At 40.1% G+C, this 21,292-nt stretch overlaps 1 protein-coding gene across 1 annotated transcript in view; it reads left to right on the forward strand.

The window, feature by feature from the left end:
* GNS (glucosamine (N-acetyl)-6-sulfatase) overlaps positions 1-21,292 on the forward strand; it is a 48,130-nt gene that overhangs the window by 512 nt on the left and 26,326 nt on the right. The window contains exons 2-7 of the mRNA XM_004006495.6: positions 10,622-10,681; positions 13,634-13,840; positions 15,756-15,821; positions 16,254-16,352; positions 17,983-18,150; positions 20,088-20,170. Of these exons, the coding sequence (XP_004006544.2) occupies positions 10,622-10,681; positions 13,634-13,840; positions 15,756-15,821; positions 16,254-16,352; positions 17,983-18,150; positions 20,088-20,170 (683 nt within the window). The remainder of the gene's footprint in view (positions 1-10,621; positions 10,682-13,633; positions 13,841-15,755; positions 15,822-16,253; positions 16,353-17,982; positions 18,151-20,087; positions 20,171-21,292) is intronic.

The following is a 21,292-nucleotide window of genomic DNA, read 5'->3' on the forward strand; positions in this document are numbered from 1 at the left end:
GCACCACACAGAGCTTTTAGTCTGGACCTTACTGCTGAGGAGTTTGCTTCATGTCTCGAGACAAACATGTGGACGTCAGTTAGGGATGGGGTGAACCAATAAGTAGCAGGTGATGGCTCAGAGTACGCAAGCCTCGATTGTCTTTTGGGCTAGAGGACAAATCCAGGCCCCTCTGTGAGGGACCTAGGCCATTTACGCATTTGACCCTGTGTACGATGTCTGTGCCTAATATTTATAAAAGAAGTGCTGACATGAACTGTTCTGGTAGGTAGGTTGTCGAACTCCTCAGGGAATGCTTTGCCTTACAAGAATCAGGAAGATTCAATTAACCTAATTGAACACCTGGCTGATGCATTAAATACTGTCAGCATTCCGTTTTGTATCAGATGGATGTTTTTCCGAGACTTCATTGTTTGCCAGGGTGAATTTTACTTCTGTATCTTCGTGTTCTCTTATTTGTGACCTTCAAGAACATCTACTCAACCAACCCCCTACCTCCAGGAGGCCCAGAAAGTGGCTTGCCTCAGGCACATGAGTGGTTGTGGCAGTACAGACAAAATCTTGACTAGTGCTCTGATCCTGGGCATGGCATTCCTCTTAATCTTTTTAAAAACAAGTTCTTTATTGCTTTCTTCCTTTCAGTTCTCTTTTTGCTTTGCAACACTTTAGGCACGAGGTTCCTAAGTTTTACTGTATGGGAACACTCTAGCTCAGTGTCCTTCAGATTGCTGATTTCAACCCATAAGTGAGTTACGAAATTAGTTCAGTGAGTAGCCACCAGCTTTTTTACTTTCCTATGGAATAGAGTAGAATAGAAAATGTGTGATCTGTGTTCAAGAGTATGAGTCTTTTCTAAATGATGTTTAAGATGCTTGCATTTTAACTCCATACTTGTACCTGCCACCTGTACCTCATTGCCTTTTAGTTTCTGCCCAGTCCCACTGACATTGAAGAATCTTGACTTCATGGCCCTTCTGGATTTTACTTGTTTTTTCCCACCATTCCAGCTGCCACACTTGCCCTCCTAACGAAACTTTTACCCACACCCCGTGCATTGGGAGCACAGAGTCTAAGCCACTGGACCACCAAGGAAGTCCCACGTAACCCCTTTTTAAACACATTTTTGTATGTATTTTTGAAGTGTTTTGGCCAGAACAATCAAGCCATCTCCATCAAAAATTAATAATGGTTCAGTGACTTAATTAAAAGGCCAAGTCTTCATAGCTCAGTTGAATACAAAATGCATCACTTGACTGTGAGATATTCAGGATTCAGTTTCTTCAGCTCTCATAGACTGCCAGTGTGGTTTGTATCTGAGGTTTCTTCCCCTTAGAGTGTTAGTCAGGTTTACTCCTTTAAACCAGTAGCAGATTCTTTCTATAGATGTTTGTGCTGGAGAGAAGAGCCAAAATTAAGTGGAGGAAAAGTCAAATTTAATACTTTCAATTTTCTGGAAAATTCTGACCTGCAATCTTTTACAGACTACTCTACCACTAATAGTCAAACAAGACTTGAAAGGGAAGAGCAAAGAAACAACGGCATTTGAGAACCTACTTGGACTTCCCTGGTGGCTCAGATGGTAAAGAGTCCTCCTGCAATGCAGGAGACCTGGGTTAGATCCCTGGGTTGGGAAGATCTCCTGGAGAAGGGAAAGGCTACCCACTCCAGTATTCTGGCCTGGAGAATTCCGTGGACCACACAGTCCATGGGGTCGCAAAGAGTTGAACTCGACTGAGTGACTTTGACTTTCACTTTTGGAGCTAATCAGAGTGTGAAGTGTTTTATCCTATGTTTCAGTCATCACAGGAATCCTCTGCTGTAGGTATTATATTTACCTTAAAAAATGAGAAACTTAAATTTAGAAGGGGCTAAGTAAGTCATATAGCAATGTGGTTGATGCTTGTATTCACTCAGTTGTGTCTGACTCTTTGTGACCCCCTGGACTGTAACCTACCGGACTCCTCTGTCCCTGGGATTTCCCAGAAGACAAGACTGGGATGTATTGCCATTCTCTTCTCCAGGAGATCTCCCCAATCTGGGGATCGAACACAGGTCTCCTGCCTTGCAGGCAGATTCTTCACCACTGAGCCACCAGGGAAGCCTCACATAGCTATAATTAGGGGCAAATCCTGGCATCTTGTAATCTCAGAACCCTGAGAATAAATGCTTTTTCTCCTATTCTAAAATACTGTGATAATACTGATTTACCAGATATCATTCAACATACCCATATCAGCATAGTCACTTATACCATACATAGATCAGAGATTTTTTCAGGTGACATTCAGGAACACAAGTGAGGTCATGCAACTCCTTAATTTACATGCAATACTTTGTGTGTATTATTTTCTTTTTTGTGGAGAGAGGGAGGTCTCTGACCCCCGCCCCCGCAGAAAAGATTATGAATTGCTGCCATAGTTGGCAAATAAACAGGTGTCAATCCCCCAGACTAACTTAACTTAGGTCGAAGGATTATAGCACCTGTATGGATTGTAGTTTGATGTGGAATCTTGCAGTCATCTACCAAAAAAGTAGTAGCTTTTTATGTGGTAGCATCATCTTTAACAGTTCATCTTTTTTGTTGTAGGTTTCATCTGTTTAACTCCATTTTTAGCTTTTGTCCAGGGAACTGTTGATCCGTTTCTTGGTTTTATTGGTTTTGTGGTTGTGGTGTGATGGACGTACTGTTCTTCAGCGAAGCACAGGTTGCTCTTTGTAAAGTCATTCTCTCTAGAAAAAGTGATGTTTGGTCAAAATCTCAAGAAACTGAGGGAAGGGGACATAGGGGGAAAACAAATACATCCTGTCTTTGCTTAAGGCAAAGTGATCTTTCATTTTTAAAAGTTAGCCATAGAACTATCAGAATGGTCTAAAGGTTGTTTCAGAGCAGCTGTGTTTGGGGCCCAGGAAAGTAAATGAGTCCTTTAGCATTGTGGGTTTTTTTTTTTTTTTTTTGCTTCAGACAAGTAAAGCAGCACATTAGTCATATGCAGGTGTAAGATTGGTGGTTTTTTAAAGAATGTAGTTTGGCCTTAACCTGTCCAGCCTCTATCTGTGTTGAGATCTTAAGGACTGACTTTATCATTCAGGTTAGCATGGGTTCACACATACATTTTTGGTACAAACAAGTTCCTGTTCAGGACTTGTTTGATTAAGCAGTGAGCGTGGTTATCCCTTGTACTACTGTTAGCAGTATAAAGGTTATGATTATTAATACCCCTTTACTACTTAAACTGAAGGGCTTCCCTGATAGCTCAGTTGGTAAAGAATCCTCCTGCAATGGAGGAGACCCCAGTTTGATTGCTGGGTCAGGAAGATCCGGTGGAGAAGGGATAGGCTACCCACTCCAGTATTCTTAGGCTTCCCTTGTGGCTCAGCTGGTAAAGAATCCACCTGCAGTGAGGGAGACCTGGGTTCAATCCCTGGTTTGGGAAGATCCCTTGAAGAAGGGAAAGGCTAGCCACTCCAGTATTCTGGCCTGGAAAATTCCATGGACTGTATAGTCCATGGGTTCTCAAAGAGTTGGACATGACTGAGCGACTTTCACTTAAACTAAAATCTGAATAACTATACGGCCCTGCATCGACATCTGGCTCCTGCCTCCCTGTCTTGTCTTTTTACTGTGTTCTTCCCTTTACTTACTTTTGCTACTTCTAGCACACTGGCCTTTGTCCCACCCTCATGGGTGTTGCTTTCCTTCTCTGGCAGCGTTTTACTTGTTGTTCACTCACCCTGAAAGCATCTTCTCCTGCTTTGCTTGACTGACTCACCATGTGACTGTCGGCACTGAAGTTGCATCCTGAAAGAGGCCTCTCCTGACCACCCATCTAAAGTAGTTTCCCCCTTTCCTCTCATCAACCTCAAGTACGATGTCCACTGCCTGAAATAATTGTCTGTTTCCCTGTTGTTTAAGTGCAAGGATCATGAGGGCAAGGACCTTCTATCTTTTGTCCACCACTGCCTCGATCAGTGCCTGGCACACTTTGTTTAGTAAATGTGTTATAATCACACAATTTAGTCTTAGTAAAATCACTCTCCAGTAGCTTTGTATGAATACCAATTTGACTATTAAGCTCCCTATAATCAGCTCACACAGTCCTTTTCCCATTTACACATTGCGTTCCTATTTCCCCTCCCTATGTGTTCACTGCAAATGGCATATCTTCATTCTTTTTTACGGTTGAGTATTATTCCATTGTATATACGTACAATATCCTCTCTATGCATTCATCCATCAGTGGACGTTGAGGTTGTCTCCGTGTCTCGGCTGTTGTAAGTAATGCTGCAGTGAACATGGGGTACATATATCTTTTCAAGTTAGCGTTTTCATTTTCTTCAGATACTCAGAAGTGAAACTGCTGGATCATATGGTTAGTTCTATTGTTAATTTTTTTAGGAACCTCCATATGATTTTTCATACTGGCTAAACCAGTTTATATTTCCATCAACAAATGCATAAGAAAGAAAGAAAGTGGACTTGTTCAGTTGTGTCCAGCTCTTTGGGACCCCATGGACTGTAGCCTGCCAGTCTTCTTCGTCCATGGAATTTTCCAGGCAAGGATGCTAGAGTGGGTCGCCATTTCCTTCTCCAGGGGATCTTCCCAACCCAGGGATCGAACCCAGGTCTCCCTCACCGCAGGCAGACTCTACTGTCTAAGCCATCAGGGAAGCCTGGTATGGGTTCCCTATTTTCTATATTACCAACACATTTTTTAAAAGTTGTGCATGTATTTAATTTTAAAAAAACTTTTAATTTTGTATTGGGGTTTAGCTGATTAACAGTGTTGTTATAGTTTCAGGTAAACAGAGAAGGAACTCAGCCATGCATACACATGTATCCATTCTCCCCCAGACTCCCCTCCCATCCAGACTGCCACAGAACTTTTAATCTCTTATCTTTATAATAATAGCCATTCTAATAGATATGAGGTACTATCTCATTGTGTTTGTAATTGTCTTTTTGAGTATAGCCATTTTAACAAGTGGGAGGTTCTATCTCATTGTGGTTTTCGTTTGCATTTCCCTGACAATTAGAAACATTGAGTATTTTTTCCTGTACCTTATGGCCATTTGTATGTCTTTTCTGGAAAAACATCTATTCAGATCCTCTGCCCATTTGCATATTAATCCTTTATCAAGTATTTTCTCCCATTCAGTAAGTTTCCTTTGCTCTGTAGATTTTTTTTTATTCTTTAATGAGCTGTAGTTGATTTACAGTATTGTGTTTCAGGTGTACAGCAAAGTGATTTAGTTGTATATATACATATACTTTTTCAGATTCCTTTCCATTAGCATTTATAGTACGATAGTGACATAGTCCCTTATTGTTATTGTTGTTGTTGAGTCATTAAGTCGTATCTGACTATTTTGCAACTACATGAACTGTATTCTACCAAACTCTTCTGTCCATGGAGTTTACTGGCAGGAATACTGGCGTGGACTGCCATTTCCTCCTCCAGGAGATCCTCCCAGCCCAGGGATTGAACCCACATCTCTGGCATCTCCTTGGCAGGCAGATTCTTTACCAACAGTGCTACTTGGGAAGCCCATAGTTCCCCATGGTACATAGTAAGTCTTTGTTTTTTAATCTTTTTATATATAGTCATGTGTATCTGTTAATCCCATACTCCTAATTTATCTCTTCATCCCCCACCTTTGGTAACCATAAGTTTGTTTCCTGTGTTTGTGAGTCTGTTTTTATTTTTGTAAATAAGTTCATTTGTACTATTTTTTTAGATTCCACATACACGTGTATCATATAATATTATATGTCTTTCTATGTCCTTACTTATTATGATAATCTCTAGGTCCGTCCATGTTGCTGCAGATTTTCAAAAGTTCATCCTTTTTATTACAGAATAATATTCCACTGTGTGTATACGTGGGCATGTGTACACACACCCACCCCACATCTTATTTCATCTATTGATGGACATTTAGGTTGCTTCCACATCTTGGGTGTCATAAATAGTGCTGCTGTGAGCATTGGGGTGCATGTATCTTTGCAAATTTTAGACTGTCTTTTCCACATACATGCTGAGGAGTGAGACGGCTGGATCATGTTGTAATTATACTTTCAGTTTTTTAAGGAACCTTCATACTGTTCTCCATAGTGGCTGCACCAATTTACATTCATACCAGCATTGTTGGAAAGTTCTCTCTTCTCCTCACCCTCTCCAGCATTATTTGTAGACTTCTTGATGATGGCCATTCTGACAGGTGTGAGGTAATACCTCATTGTAGTGTTGATTTGCATTTCTCTAATAATTAAACAATGTTGAGCATTTTTTCCTGTTCTTGTTGGCCATCTGTATGTCTTCTTTGGGGAGACATCTTGTTAGGTCTTCTGCACTTTTTGATTGGGTTTTTGTTTTTTTTATACTGATCTATTTGTATATTTTGGAAATTAACCCCTTGTGGGTCCCATTGTTTGCAGCTATTTTCTCTCAGTCCATAGGTTATCTTCTTGTTTATGATTTCCTTTGCTGTGCAAAAGCTTGTAAGTTTGACTAGGTCCCATTTGTTTATTTTTGCCTTTATTTCTTTTGTCCTGAGAGACTGATATAAGAAAATATTGCTACAGTTTATGTCAGAGTGTTTTGCCTCCTCCTTCTAGGAATTTTATGGTGTCATATTTAAGTCTTTAAGCCATTTTGGGTTTGCTTTTGTGTATTGTATGAGGGAGTGTTCTAGCTTTATTGATTTTCGTGAGGCTGTCCAGCTTTCCCAATAACATTTATTGTATATTCCTTTCCCATTGTGTATTCTTGACTCCTTTGTCATGAATGAATTGACCATAAGTGTGTGGATTTATTCCTAGGATCTCTATTCTGTTCTGTTAATCTATGTCTCTGTTTTTATACCATTTCTGTTCTGACTACTATAGTGGTGGGTTGTTTGTTTTTTTGTTTTTTTTTTTGGTATTCAGGTATGTTGGTTTATAATATGTTTCAGGTGTGCAACATAGTGATTCAAGATTTTTATAGCCGATACTCAATTTATAGTTATACCGTATTGGCTGTATTCCATGCGCTGTGCAGTGTTTCTGTGTACCTTATTTTATACATTTTATTCATAGTAGTTTGGACCTCTTAATCCTTTACTCCTGTCTTGGCCCTCCCACCTCCACCTCCCTACTGGTAAACCACTAGTTAGTTCTCTGTATTTGTTAATCCCTTTCTTTTTTGTTGTATCCATTAGTTTGTTTTATTTTTTAGCTTCTGCATATAAGTGATAACCTACAGTGTTTGTCTGATTTATTTCACTAACCATAGTACCCTCCAGGTTGTTACAGATGGCAAAATACCATTCTTTATTATGGCTAAGTAATATCCCATTGTAGGTATATACCACATCTTCTTTATATATTCATCTGCTGATGGAGACTTAGGTTGCTTCCGTGTCTTGGCTGTTGTAAATAATGCTGCTATGAACATTAGGGTGCCTGTATCTTTTCAAATTAATGTTTCTGTTTTCTGCAGGTATATGTCCAGGAGTAGAATTGCTGGGTCATATGGTCGTTCTATTTTTAGTTTTTTGGGGAACCTCCGTACTATTTCCACAGCGACTGTGCCAATTTATATTTCCACCAACAATGTACAAGGGTTCCCTTTTCTCCACATCCTTGTTAGCATTTGTTATTTGTGGTCTTTTTTAATGATGGCTGTTCTGACAGGTGTTAGGTAGTATCTTATTGTGGTTTTGATTTGCTTTTGTCTGGTTAATGATGTTGAGCATCGTTTTTCATGTGTCTGGCCATCTGTCTGTCTTTGGAGAAATGTCTGTCTAGGTCATCTGTTTCTTTTTTTAGAATAAGTTTGTTAATTTTTTTGTTTGCTGTGCTGGGTCTTCATTGCTGCCTGGGCTTTCCTATAGCTATGGCTTGCGGGGACTACCCTCTAGTTGCAGTGTGGGCGCCTCTTGTTGTGGAGCATGGTCCTCAGGGCACACAGGCTTCTGTAGCTGCAGCCCGTGGGCTCAGTATTGTGGGTCCCAGGCTGTAGAGCAGAGGCTCAGCAGTTGGGGTACACAGGCTTCGTTGCTCCGGGCCATGTGGGATCTCTGGATCAGGGATCAAACCCATGTCTCCTGCACTGGCAAGTGGATTCTTTACCACTGAGCCACCAGGGAAGCCCTGGTCTTTTGTTTTTTAGTCAGGGTTTGTTTGTTTTTTTATACGAGTTATATGAGCTGTTTACATATTTAATGTTAATCTCTTGTCAGTCATATCATTTGCCCCTATTTTCTTCCATTCGGTAGGTTGGTTTTTGTTGTTGCTGTTCGGTCAGTAGTTTGTTGGGCATAGGCTTTTCAGTCTTATTAGGTGCCGTGTATTTTTTATTTTGTTTCTTGCCTTAGGAGGCAGATCCAAAAATATATTATTACTATTTATGTCAGAGAGCATTTTGCCTCTCTTTTCCTTAATGATTTTTATGGTTTCCAGTCTTACATCTAGGTCTTTAGTCCATTTTGAGTTTATTTTTGCATATGGTGGCAGAAAATGTCCTAATTTCATTCTCTTACATGAAGCGATCCTGTTTTGGCAGCACCACTTATTGAAGAGACTATCTTTTCTCCTTTGTATATTCTTGCTTCCTTTGTCATATATTAGTAGATCACAAGTGCATGGGTTTATTTCTGTCTCTCTGTTCTGTTCCATTGATCTACATGTCTGTTTTTGTGCCAGTGCCATATTATTTTGATTATTGTAACTTTGTAGTATAGTCTGAATCAAAAGAGCATGATACCTCCAGCTCCATTCTCTTTACTCAAGGTTATTTTGGCTATACAGGGTTTCCTGTGTTTCCACACAATTTGAAAAATTGTTTGTTCTAGTACTGTGAAAAAATGGCATTGGTGTTTTGATAGAAATTGCATTGAATCTGTAGATTGCCTTGGGTAGTTTGGTCATTTTAACAATATTAATTTGTCTGATCCGTCAGTCAGGTGTATCTTTCCATCCGTTTGTGTATTTTTTAGTTTCTTTCATCACTGTCTTACAATTTTGTGAGCGCAGGTCTTTGACTTCCTTAGGTAGGTTTATTCCTAGGTATTTTATTCTTTTTGATGTGATTATAAATGAGATTGTTTCCTTAGTTTCTCTTTTTGGTAATTCATTGTTAGTGTGCAGAAATGCAACAAGATATCAGTTTTATTAACTGAATGTTAATGTTGTGTCCTGCAACTTTACCAGATTCATTGAGCTCTAGTAGTTTTTCGGTGATGTCTTGGGATTTTCCATGCATAGTATCATGTCGTCTTCAGACAGTGACAGTTTTACTACTTCCTTTGCAATTTGGATTTCTTTTCTTTTTCTTTTCTGATTGCAGTGGTTAGGACTTCTGAAACTATGTTGAATAAAATTGGCGAGAGTGGGTATCCTTGTCTTGTTTTGGATCCTAGAAGACAGACTTATTTTTTTCACTGCTGAGTAGGATGTTAGCTATGATTGTTATATATGACCTTTATTATGTTGAGGCACATTCCTTGTCTATCTACTTTGAGAATTGTTATCATAAATTGATGTTGAGTTTTCTCAAATGCTTTTTCAGAGTTCTTGAATAAATGAAAATTCTCAAGCTAATGGATTCTTTAGGTTTTCTAACATCTATATAAAACATTGGTGGAAACTTTTATACAGTGAGAATGACCCTGTTATTAATATAGTTGTGTATTTGGGTTATTAGTCTGCAAGGAATTTTTACACAACAAAATCCACTTAAAACTGTTCAGTATGGTCTCAGCTTTCAAAGGCACTTCAGAATCATCATGAACCGACTCATATAATACAGCTAAAATGAGCTGCTTCAGATTGTCCTTTCTTGTTGTCTGGAATCTGAATAAAGATTATTAGTATTTATTACTATTATTTGTATCTAAATGACCAACATCATGCTTTCTGTCCTCACCATAGGATTTGAAACTGGTTGTTTTCTATACTTGTCAGGATCTAACATTTTGAGCAAAAGATAAAAAGCAAGGATATAAACTAATTTCTGACTATTCTTTTGCTTGATGAGGTTCTGTGTAGATCTGTTTGCCCTTTGGCTCAAGTTTTACCTAAGGTGGTGGTTGGTCTAGTGCAGAGGGCCATGAGCTTATACTCAGAAAGTGGGCATCCGGGCTGCACTGCCAAGTGACTGATATTTGAGTCAGTCTGGGGGCCTTGTCTGACTTTCAGAACCTAAGTGTTGTTTTATTTCTGTTTTAAGGGGTGAAAGGCTCCTTTCATATCATTTTCCACATTCTGCTTCTGAAGATGAATTAATGGAGTTAGATATGCCCCATCTTTTTGTAAAGGGGCTGGTGATAAATGAGAGAAGGGCATCGAGATCTCGTTACATTGAAATCGGCATTGCTAGAACAATACCATCAGCTGTGAACTTTCCCTTCCTGCAAGCATTCTAACTACCTGAACTTTTGCACAGGACATAACTTACTGTAGTCAAACTTGCTCGGTTCATCTCCTGAATCACACAGGACTCTCAGCTGTTTCTTAGTGTCAGATGGAGCTGATCATTTGGGAATAAAAGGTTGAGAGTAATCAAAAAACACAAATTTTGTCTTGTGTGTTTTAGTTTATTGGAAGAAATTGTTTGACAGATATTTATTTATTTTACAGACACCACTGAAGAAAACCAAGGCTCTCATTGGAGAAATGGGAATGACTTTCTCCAGTGCTGTAAGTTTTGAAGCTGATTTAATTTTGTTAAACTCTGTGTTTATATTCTAAGAAGAAACACTCTTTTGAGTAGTCTACTGTAATTTTTATGGTTTTTCTTCTAGTTAAATGCCTGATCTGAAGGAAGGATTCTATTTAATGTGATGTAAGTTCTTTTAATTGAAATATTACTACTTAACTATTGAAGATTTATGGCAAGTATCTTGTAAGCCATTCTGATCTGCAGCTCAGAGCTATAGAAGTTTATTTAAACCTTCACCGTTGGAGGTTTGAAAACGGATTATAAGAATTGGGTGTCATTTGTACTCTGTAAAGTGTTCCATGGTAAAAGCTTGCAGGCTACTTTACAAAGCCCAATTAACCCTTATAGTCAAACCTAGCAAAGATAATACCAACAAAACAGAACAAGCCTAACAGCTATGCATGTGTGTGTGCATACATATACATGATATTAATACATGTGTATATGTTCATGTATAAACATAAATGCAAAGATCCAAAACGAAACACTAACAAATCAAATTCAGGAACCATGCTCATAACCAAGTCAGTGGGAGCATAGCTTAGTGTCAGGAAATCCTTTGAAGATCAGCACAGTGTTGTGGTGAAGAGCACAGATTCTGGAACCAGACCACCGTGTTTTGAATGTTCTTGCTGTCTCTTTTCTAGCTGTGCTTCCTTGAGCGAGTTGTTAAGCTTTTTTGTCTTTGGTTTCCCCATTTGTAAATAGGAATACTAAAGCCTATCTCAGAGGTTAAATGGAGTAACGCAAGCACTTATACCAATGCCTGACTTGTAGTAAGTACCACTGCATAATGGTGGTTATTATGTCGTCCACCAGCAGTGGTTAAAAGAAGGAAAATTAGATGGTTGTCTCAATAGATGTTTAAAAGTCCTCTGAGGGACTTCCCTGGTGGTCCAGTGGTTGGGACTTTGCTTTCCAGCAGTGAGGGGGTGAGAGTTTGATTCCTGGTCGGGGAGCTAGGATCCCACATGCTTGCAGCCAAAAAACAAAAACATAAATGCAGTATTTTAACAAATTCAAGAAAGACCATTAAAAATGGTCCGCATCCCCCCCAAAAAAGTCATCTGAAATGTTGGCACCCTTTTTCTTGTAATTTGTTAAACCATTAGAAGAATACACTATGATGACTATTTCAAACAAACAGCATAACTTACAGTTAAGATTAAAGTCTCAGGGTACTATTCTTAGGGACAACAACGAGGGCCCAGTATCTCTCACTTAATCATCTACTGAACTGTCTAGTCACTGGCAGTAAGTCTTGTGAAGACCAAAATTGTTATTTCCATTTGTCTAAAGTTTCTACTGAGAAATCATAAGAGCGTTGTTGGAAAGCTTTTAAATTAATAGAATTTAGTAAGTTAGAAATGAAAAGCTGTAAATAACTTTTTTCCATGTAACTAGTTAGAGAAACATGAGGTTGGGGGAGAGGTGATCCCAGTGATACAAAGGCAGGAAAATATAGACTCTAGGAATAGCTAGTGGTGTCCAGTAATGGTTAAGACCTATAAATGCAGTTAGAATATTTGGTGAGTGATAAAGTACTTCATGCATAGTTATACACATCATTTTCTGTGGGGAGACACATTATAAAATGCTTATTCTAGTCAGAATCCCAGTGGGATTCTTTTTAGGCTGAATTTAGTGATTCCAGAGTTATCTGGAATAATAAGTAGGTTAGAATAATCAAGGTAAAATTTTTAAAGAGATATCTCTACCAGACCCTGAAATGTAATATGAAGATCCAGTGAACAGCATAGCATTGGCCAAAAAATAGGTCAGGAAATAAAAAAGGAGAAGAATTAAAAGAGTTGCCAGTGTGAAAATTACAAAAGTCAAACATCCAACCAAATTAAAAAGCAAAAGTAAAAACTGGGAAGTATTTGTAGCACGATTGAATCCTTCCTTAAAGCTTATGTAGTGAGTGAGTGAATTTGCTCAGTTGTGTCTGACTCTTTGCAACCCCATGGATTGTAGCCTATGAGGCTCTTCCGTCCATGGGATTTTCCAGGCAAGAATACTGGAGTGGGTTGCCATTTCCTTCTCCAGGAGATCTTCCCGACCCAGGGATTGAACCCAGGTCTCCTGCATTGTAGGCAGACAGACGCTTCACTGTCTGAGCCACCAGGGAAGTGAAAAAAAAACCTTATGTAACAGGAGGGGAAAATGTGAAAAGCACGTCAACAGACCATTCACATGAACATAATTGATCAATATGCATGTGGAGAATGTTCATCCTCACCAGTATTTAAGAACGCCAAAGGCCAAAGAAATGTGAATTATTTCAAAGGGATAGTACGTAATTCTGGCAAGGGTGTGCTCAAATGAGCAAAATGAGCATTCCTGCCCTGCTGCTGTGAGTATAAGCTACTATTACCCTTCTGTAAAGTGGATCGGTAATTAGTGTTAGGACCGAGACAAATATTACTAGGTCAAATAGAGTAATTGTTGATGATAGGAGCTAATGGATATATAATTAGAGTAGGGAAAAAAATCTGTGTCCAGTGTATTAAAGTGATGTAGGTAATCTACAAAACTCCAGATCAGCCTGAAAATTACTCCCTATATCTCAGCTGCCCTAGATTCGAAGAGTATTCTTCATGTTTGTTCAGGACCTCGCTCCCAGCATGCTGTGTTCCTTGTATGTAACATTTCTTCGGCCGATGAGATTAGAACAGCTTCAGGTTATCCTGTAAAAAGAAACTAGCGGAAAAAGAGGTGTGTTCTCTTGGCTGTTCTGTTTCCTGTCTCCACTGGAGAACTTAAAGCAGCTCTGAAGTGTGTCATATGTAAAGAAAATCCCTATTCCACAGGAAACTGGAGGTTTGAAGTTAGGGGAATTGAGCTGCTTTCTTTGTTCTGATTAGAAATGATGAGGAATCCGTCTGTCTTGTGTAACTCTCTCTCTCTGGCTTCTCTTCCTTTTGAAGTATGTGCCAAGTGCTCTCTGCTGCCCGAGTCGAGCCAGCATCCTAACAGGGAAGTACCCACACAATCATCACGTGGTTAACAACACTCTGGAGGGAAACTGCAGTAGCAAGTCTTGGCAGAAGATCCAGGAACCGAATACTTTCCCAGCAATTCTCAGATCAATGTGTGGTTATCAGACCTTTTTTGCAGGGAAATACTTAAATGAGGTATGTTGAACGGTCTAATTATTCCCTTTTGTTTTTTTTAATAACCGCTCCTGAAATGTGAATTTATATAATTCATGTTAATTGTTTTTTAATTAGTATCTATTCAAGTCATGGTAAAGGGTTTTCGGGTATCTGGCATTTCTCTTCATCTACTTGTTAAACAGGAACTTATTTACATGAATGTAATTTAGAGGATTTGGACATGGTGGTTATTCTTTCTTCAAATAGTTTCTGGAGCATTTATTTTAAAGTAGTCTTCAGACCACTGTGGTCTGAGACAGTCTTCCCTTTTTTCCTCAAGAATTCTGCTTGTCACATGGCCATCACGGTATCTTTGTTTCCAGTTCTCCTTTATCAGGACCAGAGTGAAGAATTTTTTCCTTTGAGCTTCTTTCCTGAATAATAACAACTTAACCCATTTTTGGGAAACAGATTGTGGGGAGATAAGTGATGAAGGAAGAGCACCCAAGCCTAAGACATTCAGGCCATTGAAGTATGTGCCTGAGTGGTTAGCATGTTGGCCTTGAAGGCCCGGGATGAAGGGAGGCCTCGTTGTGACCTGCCCAGGCCAGACTTCAGGGTCTTGCGTCCACCACACTGGCCTTAGCATTTAGTCAGAGTTCAGGCTTAATGAGAATAGTGTGTTTGAGAGTGTTTGGGATTATCTTTTAAAGTAAAAGTGGGATTCAGGACAAAGAGAACACGTATGTTTTCTTATGCACTTTATCCATGGTTGCTAGAGATCTTAATATCTGATCTGAATTTTGTTAATTCTCTCCCTCCCTGTAATAATGGGGGAATTGGCAGCTTTGTGGGTTTGATGAAAAATGAGTCAGTTTGGAAAGAATCGTGAGCAATAAATGTGGTGGATTATGGCTACAGGTCATAAAGAGAACATACGCTACTTTTCATGTTGAAGATCTTCTAACATAGACAAAATTAGAAATTCTTCAAAATACAAAGAATTAGTTCTTAGAGGTACTGCATTAAATGGACAGTATTAAGCCTTGTCAAGATAAAATGGGACGACTCTGTGGTCTCCTCACTTAATCTTCACTCTATCTTATCAGATAAAGTGAGTCCAAATGTAGTTTTCAGGGCAGTTCCCTGGTGGTCCAGTGGTTAAGACTCCGAGCTTCCAATTCAGGGGGGTGCAGGTTCAATCCCTGTTCAAGGAACTAAGATCCGACATGCCATGTGACATGGTCAAAAAATAAACATAAAATAGCAAAAATGGACTTCATCAGCAGGAGAGCTGAACTGATAGACTGAGAGCTTATAGCCTGATTTGGGCTGTTAGCCACAAGGCTGGCTAGCCCATTCAGTCTATGCAATCAGTAGCTCAGCATGTGAGCCCTATGGCTTTAGCTATATTGCCTTTTCCTGTAAAGGACTAAGAGTAAATGTTTTAGGCTTTTGCAGGCCACATGTCTGTGTAGTGACTATTCAGTTGTGTCATTGTCACTGGAAAGCAGCCACAGGCCTGCGGAAACCAGCAAGTGTGGCTGTGTTTCAGTAATGCTCCACCATCACTGAAGTTTAAATTTCAGGCAAATTGTCACAAAAATAATCCTCTCTTGATTTTTTAAAAATTCAAGTATATTTGATTTTGTTGTTGGTTTTTTTTTAGTGTTTATATTTTTTAATGTTTGGAAGAAAATTCTTAGCTTGCCAGCCATACAGAACAGCTGGCAGACTAGATTTGGCCAACCAGCCATGGTTTGCCAACTTATGCTTCAGACATCCCTAGGTCTTTAGTGGTCTTCCCTTTTCAATTGATTTTTGTACTTGTGGAAATTGAGCACTTAACTGTGTTTCAGGCACTGATGTAAAAAGATTCTGACAGTTTTCATGTTTCTTTCTGGTCTGGCCACATCCCGTGAACTTCTGATGCATTGCTTGTCTTGCTTTCCAGTATGGAGCCCCAGATGCAGGTGGACTCGGACATGTCCCTCTGGGCTGGAGTTACTGGTATGCGTTGGTGAGTGAGCGACGAAGTCAGCGACAGTTACACACAACCCTACAGGTTTACTTTCTACTGTAGCTCTGATATTGACATTACTCGGTTTGCATTTACGGTTGGCCATTTCATCTCCTTGAAAGTCTGTTGATTTGTGAGTCACTCTGTTGTGAGATATTTTTCTTGCATTCCACAAGGTTTAGCAACATATTTTGCTGTTCTGCCGGATCTGTGTCTGGGTTTTTTAACTAAACATACTATTGAAATTCTGCTTGTAGTTAACAAAACTGTAGTCAAGAAGTCTAATTCAGTATTGACTTGAGCAATTACCTTTTATGTCTTACCACTGTTTAAGCAGAGTACAGTTTAGCCCAGTATGGTTTCCAACTTTCATTTTGTATGCTGGCCTCATTTGAAAAAAAAAACAAAAACTCACTTTCCTCTCTTTAATAGGAAAAGAATTCTAAATATTACAACTACACCCTCTCTATCAACGGGAAGGCACGGAAGCATGGTGAGAACTACAGTGTGGACTACCTGACAGACGTCTTGGTGAGTTACTGAAGCTCTGTCCTTGCAGTTTAGCTCATGCTTAACTAAAGACTCTGCCTCAGAAGCCTTCAGTTATCTTTGTTCACATTGAGTAGCATGGATAAGAACTTGATCTAACTGCTGAAGCATATTTTCAGCTGGTTAAAGATTCCTGAGAGTGTTTTTCTTTGTAATTAAGCCAGGCTCAGATCTAATGTTTTTGAAATTCCAGCAGCAAATCCCTTTCCCAAAGGCTAATCTCTAATACTGTGGAGATTACTTTGAAGAGGTTTTACACTGCAAGGGTTCCTACTCTTGACCCCAGTTTTACTCACAGGCTGCAGGATGACAGCTTCATCATGAGGGTAAGGGGATAAAGGCAGGGAAGTTCTTCAGGCATTGAGTATTATATGTTAAAAAAAAAAAACTGAGATGGGAACATGAATTTGGGACTCTCCTTTCCTATCTAAGATGGTTCTAATGACAACCCCCCATAAGGCATTCATTCACCAAGTACTTCAGCACCCCTTGGAGCTGGTACTAAGCAATAAGTAAAGCAAAGTCCCCGATTCTATGGGAGGTCACCTTTTAGGGGTAGATTTATTTACACATATGTGTGTTGTCTTGTTAGATGGTGATGAGTTAGAGCAATAAGGCAGAGGATGGAAGATACTTAGATAGTATTTAAGCAAAGTCCTAGAGATGAGAATGGACTATACAGATCAGTGGAAAGAGTGCCCCAGGCAAAGGAAGCAAGAAGTGTGAAGGTGTTGCGGTAGGAGTGCACCTGGCGTGTTGGAGAAACCACAGAGTATCTGACGGGGCTGAAGTAAAGTTAGATGGGTGGGATGATGGTAGGAAATTGATAGTGTCTTTTGAGTTTCATGTTGGGAATAAATGAAGATGTAAATCAACTAGAACAATTAAAAACATAGCATGTACGTATGTGGGAAGCTTTGATTTTCATAAACTGTCCCCAGAGAAGCAAATGAAGAATTTAAGTCCAGATAAATTAAAATCCTGGTGTGGCATATTTGGACTTAGTATTATTCACTTAGCTTAACTTCAGCTGGCATAATTTAAGATATCCTATCTACTCTCTTGACCCCAGCATTTTTGTAAGATTATGGTAACTTAATTCACTTTTCCCACTATTGTGAATTAGGTTGACTCTCTTTTATATTCATTAAAGCATCAAATGTATATGCTCTGAGCTGCATTAATATAAATTAATACTAAAATGGCTAAATTATTCTTTTTTTCCCTCATGGGAGGCATAGCAACTTTCAGGTTGTGTAAAATCGTCAGCGTTAGTTGCTCAGTCATGTTTGACTCTTGGAGACCCCAGGGACTGTGGCCTGCCAGATTCCCCTGTCCATGGGGGTTCTCCAGGCAAGAACACTGGACTGGGTTGCCGTTTCCTTCTCCAGCTTTCTATTGAAGGGGTGTGCTTTTCAGTATTTTCATGCGTTTGCCTGGAAGCTAGATGATTCGTTCCAGCAACACGCTTGCAAGTGACTGTGACATAGATTGTGTGCACAACTGGGAGAAAGCTCCTAGGCCCCTGTACCCCCTTCACCAGAGAACAGATGCTTGTCTAGGCCTCAGCTGTTGGGTAGGGTGAGAGGTGACCAATCTTTCTGTGTGTCAGGCCAATGTCTCCTTGGACTTCCTGGACTACAAGTCCAACTCTGAGCCATTCTTCATGATGATCTCCACCCCAGCACCCCATTCGCCATGGACAGCTGCACCTCAGTACCAGAACGCCTTCCAGAACATCTTTGCACCAAGAAACAAGAACTTCAACATCCATGGAACGGTAACTTCCCCTCAGCCTTGCATCAAGCCAGGCTCGATGTGATTAAGTGTATAATACACTGGTCAGGAAGCCTTTGAGTCGTGTAGTTGGTCTTCCTTCTCAGTCTTCTCGAGGTAATTGTGCCTGTCTGCAGTACACTAGGTAGTATGCACGTGCTTCAGAAGTCCAGGTAGGTTTCCTGCCATGCACCCAGTGAGCAACTCGAGAGTCCACGGGGAGTGGTAGAGAAATGCCGTCTTTCCTGCCTACAGTCCCTGCTGATAACCTCCATGCTGGCTCTCCTGCCCAGCAGTGGCTGAGACGTGTCCCTTGGGGCTGAATGGGGCCTGCGGCGTTCTCCTCTGGGTGGAGGCATAGGAAAAAGAGTGGTGACGCAGTGTAGTGTGATTGGAAAGGGAAGTTGGATGGTGAAGTGACCCAGAGCAAGGAGTGTAATAATGGGCTGTGGCCTAATGCTGTTTGCCTCCAGTGCCACCTACCCTTCCCTCGGTCCAGGAGATAGGCAGTTCACTGGTTCCAAGACTGAAGACTGCTACCTCCTCATGCTTGTCTCCCTGAAGTCATAGTTACTCGTGAGGTGGTAGAAAGAATGAGTCCTGGAGTTAGAGTCAGTACTACCGCTTTCTAACTAAGTGACCTGACGGTTAGTAAGATGCCTAACTTCCGTTTTTCCCTCTGCAGTGGGGGATCCTGACCTCTCATGCAATTCTTGAATGGATTAAAGTTGTTGTCATTCAGTTGCTCAGTCATGTCTGACTCTTTGCAACCCCATGGGCTGCAGCACGCCAGGCTGCACCATCTCCCGGAGTTTGCTCAAACTCAAGTCCATTGAGTTGGTGATGCCATCCAGCCATCTCATCCTCTTGTCATTCCCTTCTCCTCGTGCCTTCAATCTTTCCCAGCATTGGGGTCTTTTCAAAGGAGTTGGCTCTTTGCATCAGGTGGCCAAAATATTGGAGATTCAGCATCAGTCCTTCCAATTAATATTCACAGTTGATTTCCTTTAGGGTTGACTGGTCTGATCTCCTTGCTGTCCAAGGGACTCTCAAGAGTCTGTACGTAGAAACATTTAGCACATCGCCTGGCACAGGCTGTGTATGATGTTAAAACTGAATGAACTGAGTTTTGAACCAAAGGGCTGGTGTCTCTTTGTTCCAAAAGAAGTACATACAAGCTCCTATGGCTAAGTAAGCCTAGCAACTTAAGGTTAAATAAGTCACTGTGCTACAGAATTTCTCAGTTATTCATGTCCTAACATGAATTTGCAATAGGAGAACATGCTGTATAGCATTTTTCAAGCATACTAACTAAAGAAGACTGAGGATCACAGTTTGCGTGGTGGCAGCCTAGGGTTGTATGAATAGGGAGGAGAAAATCAAAAGTATTTGGCAATTTTTAAAAAAAAACTTCTTTATTAAATGAGAAGAAGCCTTTAGATTTGAAGTTTTAGAAAATTACTATGATAAGGTTTTTTCCCCAAGGTCTAAGAATGATCTATACCTTAGGTGGGAAGATAGAGGGGAATGGAATGATGACTTATTAGGCAAAACTTAGAGGAAGGTAAAGTTAGTATTTACCCTTTTGTAGTTTGAGTGGCAGACTCAAGCACAGATTCTAAGTTACAAATGTAATCTAGTCAGTTTCCGGTATCTTTCTCTAAATGTCTTATGCTGCTCAGGGAGGATCCCAGGCCTTCTGCTGTTAGGGAGGGGTTGGGAAGAAGCTAAAAAATGAGTGATAATTTGCAGAATTTTTTTTTTCTTACAAACACAGAGAAGGGAGGTGGGAGTGGGTGGTGGAGGGAAAATCTGAAGTTGCTTAATCAGGTTTAATCAGTTAGTTCCTTTTTGCTCAAGTATCAAGTGATCCTTTTATTTACTCTAGTACTTTGACTGTGGTGACTTGGTGCTAACTTTTTTTTTTCTTTTAAATTTTAGAACAAGCACTGGTTAATTCGGCAAGCCAAGACCCCAATGACTAATTCTTCAATACAGTTTTTAGATAATGCATTTAGGAAAAGGTAAGAGCTGCTCCTTTCTCAGTCTGGGTGGTCTTTGAGGACCCTCAGAAGCAACCCATGCATAGAGGACTGCACCATGAGAAAAAAATCAGAGCTTAGCAAGTTGGTGGGAGAGATTCTGATAGGGGGTCTCCGCGTTTAGCAGTAAGGTGGCCTTTGGCCGTCAGGACTGATTAAACAGTCCATTTTTCTGACTTGTTAAAATGTTGCAAATTGGAGCCATTTGGTTGAAATTTTTCTTTTCACTGTGTCTAAAGAAAAGTACATAAGACCCAAAGGCTTAGACTAGAGCAAAATATCTGCCTTTGCTGTTTTGAGTTTTCGAGAAGTCTTTTAAGTCAGGTTTTTAAAAGTGTGTTACTTTCTCTTAAGATGTATTTAGTTTTGGACCAGGAATTGGCGGACTGCTTCTGTGAAGGGGCAGATAGTAAATATTATAGGCTTGTAGGCCATCTTGTGTCTGTTGCTGATGCTCAGCTCTGCTGTTGGAGTGCACAGCAGCCCTGGACAGTATGAGAATGAATGAGCATGGCTGTGTTCCAATAAAACTTCATATAAAAACAGCCCACAAGTTGTCGTTTTGGGGGTGTAGAGTTTCAGATTCGCAAGGTGAAAACATTCTGGAGATTGGTTTCACTCTGTGAATATACTGAACCCTACTGACCTATCCACTTACAGATTGTTAAAACAGTAATATTTTATGTCTTGTACCACAGTTGAAAACAGAAAGAATGTGGTCAAGCTTTGACCCATGACTGTAGTTTGCTGACCCCTTTTAGTCCGTTAAACACTGTTGTAGCACAGGTCTGTCTGAATTCATCTCTGTCAATCAGTGCTGATTTGACAAGTTTGCCTTCTGGTAGTGGGTTGGTTGTTTGTTTTTTTACTTGAAGGATAATTGCTTAACAATATTGTGTTGGTGTCCGCCATACAGCGACACCAGGAGTCTCTCATTCTCATCACCAGTCATGATAAATAGTAAAGCTAATTCATTTTTTAAAAGCCTAATGTATTTCTATGGAATCAGTTAAATTTGGAGTGTTCTGGAATTTTCTAATCTGTGTTTTGCAATGAAAGAAAGGAACGGAAATGTGGGATTGGAGCTTTCGGGGAAGAGTGGCT

This window comes from Ovis aries, chromosome 3 (assembly GCF_016772045.2).
Source record: "Ovis aries strain OAR_USU_Benz2616 breed Rambouillet chromosome 3, ARS-UI_Ramb_v3.0, whole genome shotgun sequence".
NCBI lineage: Eukaryota > Metazoa > Chordata > Mammalia > Artiodactyla > Bovidae > Ovis > Ovis aries.